This window comes from Thermobia domestica, chromosome 2 (assembly GCF_964235325.1).
Source record: "Thermobia domestica chromosome 2, izTheDome1.hap1.1, whole genome shotgun sequence".
Lineage (NCBI taxonomy): Eukaryota > Metazoa > Arthropoda > Insecta > Zygentoma > Lepismatidae > Thermobia > Thermobia domestica.
In genome coordinates, this window is record NC_137455.1 from 151,258,017 (window position 1) to 151,272,787 (window position 14,771).

The following is a 14,771-nucleotide window of genomic DNA, read 5'->3' on the forward strand; positions in this document are numbered from 1 at the left end:
CCAGAGATAAACGCTCTACCACTGAGCCACCGCGGCCCCCAAAATGCCAATCAGAAAATCTATGGCCACGCTTCTAAATCCGTTAAGTTGCGACAATAACAGAACAGAAAAACACGTTTAAAAGTACAAGGTATTGAAGTAAAGCAAAGTGCTGCAGAGTTTCTCTCTCAAAAGCACCCTCCGATATATTTTATTTCTGCACCATTATTCCAGTTTTCTCCAACCCCACTCCTTTCCAAGTTGCCTCACAGTTTAAAGGTCACTCCTTTTCGTCTTTACGATCATGTTTCTCGTTCAGCAAATCCCCCGATAGAAATTTCACAGTGCAATCTGTGAATTTGGGGTCCCGATGAGCGTACTGTTCGTTGCCTTTTGACCTTCTCACCCTCCACGACGGTTGCGATTGACAATGTATCGTTTCTCTTCTAGGACACGAAATTCAATGGTCATGGTTATTCTATGGTCCATTGGTCATTAGAAGTCGCACTTATACGTGGATAAGGTCCGTTATGCGACTCTGTGAAAGACTCTGCAGCAATTTCCTTTACTTCAATACCTTGCACTTTTAAACGAGTTTTTCTGTTTTGTTATTGTCGCAACTTAACGGGTTTAGAAGCGGGTCATAGATTTTCTGATGTAGGTTGTATTGACATTTTGACCAGTGCCTGTTTGCACAGGGTTACCGTAGAGAGTTGAGATTTGTTCTATCTTCTTTTATTTAACAATAGCTTTCATATAATATGCTACTTGACCCCCGGTTCTATTTGCAAATTTTGAGTTGGACCCCGCCTGGAACCCTGCGAGTGCCCCAGGGACACAAAATTTTCATTCAAAAGGTGCTGGGCTCCCCACACAAATTTGATATGTATTTGCTGAGTTCTCTTACCCGACCGTTTCCGAAAAATCTGACCCGGAATCTGACTTTGTAATGTATAATATGGAGCTCAATTTCTAACTTTTCACGATTATATCTTCGCAACGGTGTCGATCGAGGATGTATCCCTTTTCGTGTTATGTTCTTTTGGGACAAGGTATCCAACGGCCATAGTCTCGACTCGAAGTCAGAGTTACACTTGGATACGTTCCCTCGTAAGTTAAGAAGTTGGGTTTATATGACGTGTTATTTTCTCAATTAATATTTGAAATCTGAATTGTTACATATTTCTACCACTTGCAGTTTTAGTAGAGATTTTAGAATGGAGATGCAATATCCTTGGAACGCATACAATAATTGAATATAGAAAACCGTTCCTCGCTATCTATTACAGGTTTTACTCTATAGTGATCAACGTTAAAACCAGAAGTGGTTTATTTCTGTCATTTCCGATTTGAATAAAGTGTTAAAAGAGGAGATGACATCCATTCTTAGAACGCTAAATCAGTTTTTAAAAAAAGCGCTTATCGTTTATACCTTATCGTTTTTGCTCCATGTAGATCAATAGTAAAACCGAAAGTTACAGTACATTTCTATCACTTCCGATTTTAGTAGAGAGTTGACAATGAATATTAAATGTATTCTTGTGAGGCTTAATCGATTACGGGAAATCACTTCTCGCTATCTATCACTGATTTGTTCTGTAGTGACTAACGCTAAAACCGGAAGTGGTTTATTTCTACTACTTCTGGTTGTGAATATCGCCTTCGTCAACGAACCCGATTCCTATCTTTTGACCCTCTTCATCGTAGCCAAAACTGATGATAATCCATCAACTACCCTAGTTTTTGATATTATATATCTCCCGGACGAACGTACATACATACGGGCACACAAGATAAATGTAAAAGGAGTTTTCACTAAACTTTTAAAAATTTAAATTGTCTTATTTCACCTGAATAAGCCTGATATATATATATATATATACCGAGCGAGTCAAAAGTCCCTTGCCATCGGCCAACTCGGTAACTATTGAAGATATGAAAAAAAAAATGATAAAGAGAGCATTTTGATTGCCAAGTATGGGTTGTCAATATAAAATGGTGAAATTTTCGTAATCGGACCAACCGTTTAAACTCGACTTTAGTATAGCTCAAAATAATAAAGAAAATGCAACGTTGCCACGTTAGTGGAGGACAAGATAGAATGAAATAAACTGGAGCGTGAAATACCCCGAGCCAAGGAGAATAGAAATGGGAGCAAATTAAAGAACAAAGGAGCAGACCTATTTAAAGGGCCCACGACAGTGGCGTCAGCACCACAAGGGAAGAGGGGTACGAAAGAGGAGGTATACGACGAAGACAAACAAATGAAAATAAGTTGTGTCGTTTTTAGACAGGTTCACTGTACATGTTACTGAGAAGAAATGTACATACTTCACGCATGCACGGTACTTGCTTCCAGACGCAACACTCCTGGATACTATGCCAATAGGTGCTCAAATTGGTGTCCCTCCTGCTGGTGGCACAAACGGATATGGCGTCGCACACTATCACGCACACACCGGAGTGTTTGGGGTGTTATTACTCTACACACGTTCCGAATATTCTCCTGCAGTTGTTTCACGGTTCTGAGTCTATCCTGATACACAATGGACTTTAACCCCCACAAGTAAAAGTTTAATGGCGTGAGGTCAGGTGATCTGGCCGGCCATTCCACGGGACTCCTTCGACCAATCCATTGGCAAGGAAGCACCTTGTTGAGCCATTGTCGCACTGTGCGGACGTAATGTAGCGGTGCTCCATCGTGCTGGAAATATAATACACGCCGCGATACCAAAGGCATTTCATCCAAATACTGGTGTGCTGTAATGTGGTGTGCAGATGATGTAGATACTGGTCTGATGTTAACCTATCGGGCAAAAAACACGGGCCCTAATATGACGTTGCCGTATATTCCACACCCCACATTCACTCGCGGATCGGCTTGATTGTACGCTTCAACAACTATGTGAGGATTCTCGCGAAACCAATACATAGCGTTGTGTCTGTTGACTCTGCCGTTGAGGTAGAAAGTACATAGCCTCATCAGTGAATAGAATATCAGCCACTAACATAGGATGCTGTGTTTGTGTGCGGTGAAACCACTCACAGAACTCTGTTCGTCTGTCTGTGTCATCTCCATGTAATGCTTGTACCAAATGTGTCTTGTAAGGATGATACCGTTCACATGATAAAATTCTGCAAAACCGACTTCTGAGATATGGATGCCTATTGTGCAATCTTCCGTGTTTCAGAACTAACTGCCACCTTTGCAAGCACATCAATAGTCATGTCGCAAGATATTGCAGTTCGTGGTCGTCCACTACGGGGCCTATCCACCACGCTACCTGTGGCTTTAAAGCATGTCATAAGTATCCAAATGAGTTGTTGGGACGGTGCTACCTAACTTGGATGACGCCTGTGATACTCTGCTGCTGCTTCCCGTTGACTCATTCCAGCTGCATGAAGGAGCACCATTTCAGCGGTTTCTTTCATTGAATACATTTCACGCCCTCAAAACACACGTATCACAGGTGAAATCGATAACACAGAACTATTTTCCATCACTCTCAATCCCGGGGGGGGTGAGGAGGACATGCCCCCTCCAATCTTGGAACGGGGGAGGACTATGCCCCCATTTGAAATGTGTTTTTTAGGAAAAAATGTGATGATTTGTGTCCGATTGCCACAAAGTAAAGTGAAATGAAATTGACGTCACCCCAGAATAAGCCTCAAATCTACCTGCGTCCGAATGTTGAAAACAACTCTGCTCCCTAATCATCCACTTGATTGTTTTTCAAGTTCACAAATCTTTTGAGCACTGCTTAACCAAAAAAAAAAAAAAAAAAAAAGAAAAAGAAAAAAAGAAAAAAAAGAAAATGGTCTTACTTGTCTCCTTCCAATGTTGAGGATAGATTTGCGCCGTTGCTCTCAATGCATCCAGAGCGGTCGCATTAGACACCCCAAGAACAAATAGCCGCGTGACACAGGTAGCTCCGATTGCTATGTACTAATTCCACCACTGCACTCTAGTGATAACGATCAAATTCACTCAGACAAATGATCTGTGTACGTACAGGTTGCAACCTTGCCAACTTTGTTCAAGTGTATCACAGACCATCAGTTAATTGGATTTGCTGACTAATGAAATTTAAGTTGATAAGAGTTCTTATTTTGTTCGCTCTTCATAAAATTGTTGTTACATATTTTATTTAAAGGTGATGAAATAGAGCTTCCAGCAGGAGAGCACGTGTACCACTTCTCCTATATTCTACCGAAAGGCATACCGTCTTCATTTGAAGGAGTGTATGGTCATATAAGGTACACGGCATCTGCAATAATTGACAGGGTATACGGTACACCATATACTGTAACTAAAGCAGTCACCGTGTATAGTTTAGTAGATCTCAATCAGGAAATATGTGCTCAGGTAAATGTTATATTCTGTCACTCCACCTATATCAATAACCTGCACATTGCACTGGACTGTGTTCAATTAAAATCATTTATTACCTCACATTTAATGTTGATATTAATTAAGATGCTCTTCTCAAGATAAATCAACTTAATAGTAAAACCCTCCGGAATACATGTGTGCCTGGTTTCTTTGTAAAACTCCTTGTAGTTTTAATATAATATAAAATACTAACAAGGGAAGCTATCCTGTATTCTGCGGTACTTCCGCAACAATTTTTATACAGCAGTTGGTGCGTACTACAATTTATATGCTCGTAGCTAAACTCCCTGTATAAAAATTGTTGTGGAAGTACCTTAGGATTCTGAAGAACATGGATTTTTGGATAGGGACATATTAGTTCCTAAGTGAAGTCTTGACCCGACTACGGTAGGTCCCAAAGTTTTGGAGCAATGCACCTTTAAAATTCATATTTTCATATATTCGGCAGCCTATGACTCCGAAAGAAAGCATTTATGTACTCAGAATGGTCCATACTTTTTGTCTTATCTTGGTGTCAGGAACCACCTCCTAAACGTTGTCGGTGTTGTTTTGAAACACCCTGTATGTGTGCTTATATCCCCGTAGCAGGAGCACAAAAAGTCAAGTTGCTACCAGAACCCATACATTTAGGTCAACATTTATATAATTTACTAAATTAGCGACTTCAAGGTTTGAAACAAAAATTAAAACATGATTGCTTCCCTACATCATCAACATCCCATTCTCATTTCAAAGTGTGCACGCATTCTTTAGACAATCCAATCTCTGAATAAGAATTTTAAAATCAAGCTATTGGCCTGTCTGGTAGGTTAAATGATAAGATTAAAATCACTTTTTAAAATATATATTTCTCAACAGGCAGGACATCGTTCACGCCAATTTAATGAGAGTTATATATGTTGTTGCATAAATGGTACAACAGAACTGGAAGTTCATTTACCTAGGATTGGTTTCATGCCAGGCGAAGTAATTCCTCTTGACGTCATTGTGGTAAATGATAGCTTTTTCAATGTCCCTATGGTGACAGCAAAATTGCATCAGGTAAAGTGTGTTCACGTTTGTGAATTATAAGCTTATTAAACCATTTAGTATAAGAAATTGATCTTGTTACATGCTGTAGGTATGAGAGACTGCTGACAAATTCTAGCCCAACCCAGGAGAGCAGGTAGAGTGATGAAGTTGTGCTGTTTTATAGAACATATCTGTATATGTGAAAATACAAATGTTCATATCAATAACGAAATTCTCATTGTGTTTCTCTGGACCCTGAAGTCATCATGTGTGAACAAGGACATTTCACAAACATCGAGATCATACAGTTGTCATCGAGCAAAGGAAAGTCGCTGAAGCAAATTCGTGAGGAAATCAGCAAAACTCCTTCGTCACATGCAGTGGTGAAGTCAGTGGCATAGTTTAGATGTGGTGATTTCTCAACAGATGATGCTCCACGTGCAGGAAGACAGAAATCAGTGCCTGTCCCCAAATGTGGGTGAAATTCATGAAACTATTCTTGAAAATCGCAGGATCTCGGCAAAACATATGTCAAATATTGTGAGCATTTCTCGGGAACTTCGGTAACATAATTCATAATGATTTTGGCATGCACAAGCTCTCGGCAAAGTGGGTTCCGAAAAAATCTGTCAGCAGATCTAAAGCATGAAAGAGTGAGGGCATCAATGGCAATCATCTCCAATTTTGATCGCAATGCAGACCAATTTCCGTCACGAAAGGTAACCAGGGACGAAACATGGTTGTACCACTACAATCCTGCAATGAAAGAACAGTCAACGGAGTGGTGGTACTCAGGTTCCCGTCACTCCAATAAGTTGAAAGAGACAGAAAGCTGCTGGGAAAGTGTTTGCAACATTCTCCTGGAATAAGGATGGAGTTACACTCATAGACTACCTTTCAATAGTCAGACATTTAATGCAGAGTATTACTCGGCTTTACTCACAAAACTAAAAGACAAATTGAAAGTGCAACGCCGCAGGAAATTGTAAAATGAATTCTGTTCCTTCAGGACAATGCTCTGTACATCGAGCACTGAAAATACAACTGACATTGCATGATCTAAGGTTTCAACATCCTTCTTATTCTCCGAACTTAAACAACACTTGAAACGGTGCCATTTTGGATCTGATAAGGAGGTGATTTGTGCTACAGAACAGTGGCGTTAGAAACAGTCATCAAATTTAACGTGTCTGAAAAAGTTAGAGGATCGTGCAAGGAAGTTTATTGAATTTTGGGGTCAGTATGTAGAACAACTCTAAAATTTCATCATTCCACGTGCACTTCTGAGTTGGGCTACGAAATTTTCAGCAGTCTCTCGAATGTGTATCAGTTTTATGATGGGAACGAATGTGATTCATTATGTCTTTACTGTTCTTAACTATAGTTGATGCGTCCGAGCTTTCGACTCGGTGAATACTATAGGTTGAAATTATACCAATTAAAATATATAATTGTTTACATTTAACAAATTTATTTAGTTTATTTATTATTATTATTATTATTATTAGTAGTAGTAGTAGTAGTAGTAGTAGTAGTAGTAGTAACAGTAGTAGTAGTAGTGATGGTGGTAGTATAGAGTTTCCCCACATACCAACATGCGATTACACAAATGTTAATGCTCAAATGTAAACATAGTTATAGTTCTTGTTCTGTTTAGAAATAATGAAATTAAAAACAATAGATTTTAAGTTGCATTTTAAAAAATCATCTCAATAGCTTTAGATCGAAAAATTGCCCACATGTTAGCAACATCTATTAGCGTCCGGAACACAAGCTATAGAGCAGGTAGCGACATCTATTAGTGTAACTGTTTTCTATCAGGAGGCGTTTATTGTATATAAATACCGAATATATATATATATATATATATATATATATATATATATATACAATGTGGGGCAAATAAAAGTGGCCCGGACGAGTGGATATGATTGGACGTGAATGTATGCATGGAAACATACCACGTGACTCGCACACCTCGTGTACGCACACCACCGGTTCAGATCTTAGTGCAGGCTGTGTCGATGTGAGTTGAGCAGTGTCACTTGCTGCAACTGAGAAGCTTCCATGCTCCACGGTCTTCCGCTAATGTCTTCGCCTTCGCATTTGATTTCTCTGCTCTGATATCGTCCATTAATTACAGTCTCCTTCCCCTCTTCCTCTCTTCCCTGCCAGCATACCCTCTAGTACGTCCCTCATGATACAGTTCCTTCTTAGTCAATGTTCCAACCAGTTTCTCTTTCTCTTCTTAATAGTTTCTAAAATTGTTCTCTTCTCTCCCACCGTTTCTAACACCCTGTCATTCGTTTTCCGCTCCGCTCAGCTAATGCTCTTCATTCTTATCCATACCCACATTTTGAAAACTTCAAGTCGTTTTTCATCTTTTATGCGTAAGCTCCATGTTTCTGACCCATACGGTACAATACTTCACACGAAACATTTTATGAGCCTTTTCCTCAATTATTTATTGAAGGTCTCACAAAATAGTCTCTTCTTCCTCGTAAAGGCTTCTTTCGCCATTCCTATCCTCGCTTTTACTTCATATTTCATATCCTCACTAATAATACTACCCAGGATCAAACACTGGCCACTTGTTCTATTTCCTCTCCTTCTTCTTCTACCGACCCCATCGTTCCAGTCACCATGGTTTTTGAGTTTCTAACGTTTATTTTCATCCCATATTGTTCACTACCTTCCTCAAGTTTTCTAACACTTTATTGATTTTCTTTTCAGATTCTGCAACAAGTGCCATATCATTACAAACCGTATACATCTAACCATTCTACCTCCTACCGAAATTACCTCTTCATTATGTAGGCTCTTCTTCCCTATCTGTTCTAGATAGATATTAAATAATGTAGGTGAGAGGCAGCATCCCTGTTGAACTCCTTTGTCAAACTCCGATCAACAATATAGTTTGAAGAAATTAAAGTTTAAGACTGAATCATAATTTTGAACTACATTTCATTAATCATTTTGTGTAGTGTCGTTTTGCTAATGACACAATCAAAATCTTTATGAGAAAAAATTAAGTATTAGTTTCAACTTAATAGTTGGCGCTAGTATCGCACAATGTCAACTTTTAGGTTTATTGAAAATCATTTTTTTTTCTCGAAAACTGTACATGAGGATTTAGGTTCACTTATGTCATTTCGTTCAACTCAATGAAATCTAACAATCTAGCTCATCGTTGATTTTTTTTTTTTTCGTAAAAGGCTAATAATATTGTAGTTGTAGAGTTCTGTTACCGTTTTTCCTTGTTAATACGTATATACCGTCTTTACTTCTACGAGTAGAGGAATGCGAAACATGTAATAAATTCTATTTTTTACTACTTATTTCAGGTCATCACTTACCAAACACAACAAAAAACAAGGAAAGAAAAGCGGCTTGTCTTAGAATTGTTGATGGGCAACGTACCTTACCTTACCAAAAGGTGTTGGAAGAATGAACCATTAACTCTGCCACCTCTATTACCTTCAAATGACAATTCCCATCACATCATTAGAAATGCTTATTACCTTACGGTAAGATTATAAAGAGTAGCGTGTTCAGGATTTTGTTTTGAAAGAGAAAGAGAGAACAGAAATGTTTATTTTTTTTTAACACTTTCAAGGGAATCATACATATTTAGATTTTGATTTATTAACGATATTAATATCTAAGAGAACGGAATGTCTATTTCTGGTGTCGTTCATGTTACATAAAATTGTTGTAACCTTCGCTCCTTGAAGGCCAACTTTAGGCAAAATCAAACACCAAAACTGACTTTCATCAATTCGAAGGAAAATGGACAATGATGAGCTATTTACCTATCAAGGTGCGATCGACGAAGGCTAAAAACCAAATTTGATCGTGTTCTATGGCACAATTGGCATAAACTTTTATTTCTCAAATAGTTTAGCCAGTTTGGACCAAAATGTTCAAAACAGTAATTAATGGCCCATTTACATGACCTCAAATTTGACGATTGGTTGAGGCCAAACATGAGTAAGGCAAAAAATCAAAACTAAGCGAATTTTTACTCGCCTATAATGCACGGAGTAGACGATCAAGAACAGAAGGGAAGACGAGAGCCACGCCCGACCACAGCCACAGGGTGAATAAAAAGTGGTATTTGAACACTCCTGGATTTTCGAAGGGGTTTTGGTTCGAAATACATGTCAAAATATTTTATTTGCTTACTCACATACTATTATATTAATACTATAGTATTATACGTATACAGTGTTATTCAAAAAGAAGGGGCAGATTTAAGGCACTTATTTCTAATGAATGACAATATATAGAGATACTTATGATACATCACTGAATAGAAGAAAATTTATAATTTTATTTTATGCATTCATCATTTGCTTTGTGGCAAACGTTAAATCAGTAGTCGATTCGTTGACACACACGAATTAATTGGTCCCTGGTTCTTGAACTCACTGCTGTAACAATTCGTTCTCTTAAATCTTGAAGAGTAGCAGGCATAGGTGGTATATACACGCTATCTTTTATGTAATACTATAGATAAAAATCGCAAGAGGTAAAGATCTGGTGCCCTTGTAAGCTACTTAAGATGAACAAGGTTATGTTGCTCACCTCTTCTAATCCATAGTCCTGGAATTGTGTTACTCGTATACTACAGTACCTTGTAGTGAAAATGAGGTGAAGCGCCATCTTACATAAAGATAAAATCATCCCGTTGAATTTATGGGAACAATCAGTCTTGGAGCATGTACAGATGTCATTCCAGTCACAATTTCCTCCGTAAAAAAGAAAGAGCCATAAATTTTGTTGATGGAAATGGTGCAAAATACGTTCAGCTTTAGAAAGAGTCTCTTTCATGTTCGATGACTACTCCGGGATTTTCAGTCCCCCAAACTTTGACATTGTGCCTATTCACTTTACCAGATATGAAACGTTGATTCCTCAAGGAAAAAGTAGTCATTCAGAAAAAGTGCCATTTTCTAAATTTTGTAGAATTGCAGTGCAAAATTCTAATATTTTTTTCATGATCACCAGAATGCAATACCTGGAGTAACTGCAACGTATATAGCTTCAGATGCATACACTAAGCCGTTGGTTGTGGAATTCCAAGTTCTCAGCTTCCTCTGCTAGGGGATTTCCTAGGGCAACGTTCACGATCAACATTTTCATCTGATGCGTGAGTGCTTTTCCCTGGGCATACACAACGATATTCTATGAATTTATGGCACCAATTGTGAAACTGTTTATGACGAGGCAGCTTTTTGTTGAATTTACAATAAAATACACGCTGCACTGTATGAAGTACACAATAGATTCACTCTTTGCACTCTGTAGCGCACAAAACGACTTCTCTTGAGGCGTCGGCATTTTTGTGGTAAACAAACCGCAGCGCCCCTCTAAACATTGAAAATGGAACTAATAGTTGAGGATTTAAAACTTTGAACTTTCCTCTATCCAGTGATGTATCCTATGTATCTCCATCTTCTGTGTTCCTGTGTTCATAAGATACTGGTATAGGCATAAATATTTTAAATCTGCTCATTTTTGAATAACCCAAAATATGCAAATAATTACTGGCTTATATGAATTTACTCGCGGCTATGCTTATTTATTGGTCTTTTAGCTTCCTTGGGGGAAAAAAAATCTAAGAAGCAAGTCAAAAGTTGTGCGTGATCAAAAGTGATCCACAAAATTACCATGCCGGAAAGAAACTTGAAATAAACTCAAGCGTAGCGCTATGTGAAGCTCGCCCAACGCGCAAGTACTTTTTCAGATGGCTTTACTGAAACTCCTTTATAAATTTACTCTGTCCGTGTGTATGTCCATCTGGGAGATAAAAACAATCCCAAAAACTAGTTGACGGACCACCATCAATTTTGAACAGGATGGTAGAAGATTAAATTTTAGGAATCAAGTTCTTGATGGAAATGCTCCATTTATTTGATCCCAAAAATATGGACAATCAAAAATAGATTCTCCATGTATTCCTATGGGAGTAGTTATGGTTATCACCCTTGCTCGATTGACTACCCGCAGTGCTGTTGAGATTAGCGGGCTAGTATAATGTTCAGGAAGCAAAACTAATTTTTCCATGAAATACAAATATAACGCTAAAATGAAGGTCAATAACTTTCTACTCAACAAATCTAGACTTAATGTTTTATATTTTCAAATATTCTTTCATATTACTAAAGTTTCCGAGTGAGGAATGGAGAGTGAAGAGAAAGGCAAAAATTCACACTTTACTTTTCACGTTGTGTACACTGTGACAAATCAAACTCACGTGGTGTACATTGTGATATTGCTTCTTGTTTTCTACTGGGATTGTGGTATTTGCATCGATTTAAATACAAAATTATTCTATTATTCCATCAGATTATGTCTGATCAGATGGTTGGAGACTATATAGTACTGTCAGAAAGAATACATAATAGTAAAATCCAACAATTCAGCAGAAGTAATCCGATACTTAATGCATGCATATGTTGGGTATATTATTTTATATTTTAAGGATTTTGGTTTTATTTTAACTGTAATAAAACACGCTGTTTAAATATAAATATAAATTTATTTCGTTTTAATACTCTTTCATGTTTAAAACAAAAGTTTGTTTCTTATTAAGGTTCATGACAAACCTATTTAACTGTCTGATTAATAAAATTGGGAAATTACGTTGTTTGGATAATTGATGGGACATGCCAATATTTCACTAAATTTCTGCATTTGGAAAGGAATATATGTTTATTTCTCACTAATGTTTCTTTCTTTTCTTTTTTCAAAGTTGTTTGTTAGCTTGCCTATACAATATGTTAGGTGTGTACAGAGTGTCTTTCTTGTCTTTTTTCGCTCGAGGTCGAGAGCACCACATATTTATATCGGCAAGTGCTGTAGAGGTTTGCCAAGAGAAGAGAGCAACCCAGTCAGATCGTCAAAAGTAACTTCAGGTCTGAAATACATAAAATGCCTTTCTTAACTAAAATTTAAAAAACTAATGAACGATTTAAAAATATATATATTTAACGTTTCCATGCTGTTGATAACTAAGATACTGAAATTCCTACTCTGAGGCAGTGTTCGTAGGTTTCTTTAAGAAATTTCCCTCGACTGACACAAAATTTTCCCTTATTCTTTCAAATTTTCCCCAGTTCGTTGAGTGTCCAAAACCTATCACAGAAGTTATGTGATAAGGTTAGTTTAGCTATATTAAAGGAACTACCACTTTTTTTTTTTTTTTTTTTTTTTTTTTTTTTTTTTTTACAAAAGTATACACACAAATACACCCAGCCAAGAAAATGAAATGAAATCTTTCAGTTTAACGTCCCACAAATATGTCTTTAGGCCAGGGATGCAAATAAGCAACAACATTTTACTGGCCCAAGTAAAAAGCTATAAGCCCAAATCCCACAGTAGAAATCATTTACTTACCTTCAGTATTATATTAAATACTCGCCCGTACCAATGAACCACTCGCTTCAGGAGAGTGGTTATTTGCATCCTTGCTTTAGGGTAAGGGAGACGATGATTAAAGCAAGTGAATGATGATGGAAGAATGAGAAAGTGGGAGGAAACAGGAGTACCTCGAGAAAATTCGCGGACACGATGTTGTTTACCACAAGCTCACTTGGCTGGAACCGAACCAGGGAAACCATGCACCAGAGGTAAGTGCTGTACCACTGAGCCACGTGCATCCCATTCAGCCAACAATTGGTGCAATTTATGCTACTTTTAGCACACACAAACTATTGCTATTGTATTGATTTTTTCCCTGAAGAACAAAGGCAAATTTAAGCCTTGATATTGGTCAATCATTCAGGTAGAGAATTTCCCTGGATTTTTCATGTTTTGTCGACAAATTCCCTTTTTCCTAAATTTACCTATGAAAATTCCCTAGATTTCCCTCAAACTACGAAGACTGCTCTGAGGTTATATTCAAAGTTAATACATGCACTGCAATCGCATTCTAAAGGTCAGTAATGACATGAAGTAATTGAGAAATGTATCTTACATTGCGTACCTCGAGTAGGAATCGGGAATGTAGCCTTAGCGATGTTAATCCACGCGTTACGTTCAGCACGTACTGATACTAATGCAAGGATTCATGCAACACGTCTAATATTGACCTTGCGGCTCACTCGGTCAACAGTAGGAAAAAATAATTTTGATTATGTAGAATTTCAGCTTATTATTATTATTATTATTATTATTATTATTATTATTATTAAAAAGTACTTATCTAGAGTAGAGGAGATATCACTTAAAATATGTTGTTAGATTAAGGAAAACAGGATCGCTAAACTCAATAGGCCTTATTCAGAGTTGTTCTGAAACGTGATTAGTGAAATACTAAAGAGTTCGACTAACGTATGTTTCCTGCAGTAGTCAGGCCTTTAGTATGACGCTAATCATACGTCTAAACGATTCTACATAAGGTCCAATTTGTCTGGAGTCGTACTACATACCGACAGTGCTGTAGTCCTAAAATTTTCTGAGGGTGATCGCTGGTTTGTGATTACTATTTTATAGTCTAAAAGCATTTCATGCTATTTTCTTGATGACACTCCTTACTTAAATCACATTATTAGTAACATAAATGGATGTAGGTATGGAGAAGGAACTGCCACTCCGAAAAAGAACAAAGAACAGAGAAAATCGCGCCCGATGTGCCAGAAGTAAGAAAATTGTGCTCAAATTTAAATCTACCTAAGTATAAAATCATTAAGATATGATCTTTTTTTTTAATTGACAGGTTCTGTATTGCTCGAAGATACGTATTGCCATTGGCGTGATATTGAAAATATTCAAACTTAGTTTAAAAATGTCAAACAAGTTTGGTTCTCTTCAGCAGAGAACAAGGTTTTAAGCAATTGAAATATCACGGCCATTGACACGGCCGTCAAAATGCTTGGATATCCTCTCAGAACAAAAAAGCGCCATTTTGCATCGATCTATCAGGCTGATCCTAAAACTAACAATTTTGTGTTTTAATTCTTCCTATATAATAACTTCCGAATAATTGCAGCTAGTGACAACAGTAACAATGAAAACCTTCGATAAAATATGACGTGACACTAACCTCCGGAAGCTATTGTACTTGTCAGTGGCCACCGGTTACTATTTGGTATCTAAGTGAACGCTATCCTCTTAGGTATTGATCAACACCAATATCATCTCTCTATAACTTACGGTTCGCAAGATATGACTCCTTGAATCTCCCGATACCGCCACTTTTTTGACCATATCTCAAGAACGGCATGAAAATTCATCACTTTTTCAGATAGTTTTTGATGCTCTATGGAATGGAGGGCTCAAAATTCAAAAATTCGCAAATAACAGAATGACAGACAGACACACAGACATAGAGAATTCATTAATGAACTTTTTTATGTTCGTTGAAAAGGTGATACAGTCACTT

General features: G+C 37.5%; 1 protein-coding gene across 2 annotated transcripts in view; it reads left to right on the plus strand.

Annotated features, from left to right (window-relative positions):
- LOC145679749 (arrestin domain-containing protein 17-like) overlaps positions 1 to 14,771 on the plus strand; it is a 49,228-nt gene that overhangs the window by 16,013 nt on the left and 18,444 nt on the right. The window contains exons 3-5 of one of the 2 annotated variants that reach the window (XM_081750307.1): positions 4,134 to 4,345; positions 5,231 to 5,413; positions 8,728 to 8,910. In XM_081750307.1, the coding sequence (XP_081606433.1) occupies positions 4,134 to 4,345; positions 5,231 to 5,413; positions 8,728 to 8,910 (578 nt within the window). The remainder of the gene's footprint in view (positions 1 to 4,133; positions 4,346 to 5,230; positions 5,414 to 8,727; positions 8,911 to 14,771) is intronic. The other variant, XM_081750308.1, reaches the window with a different exon arrangement.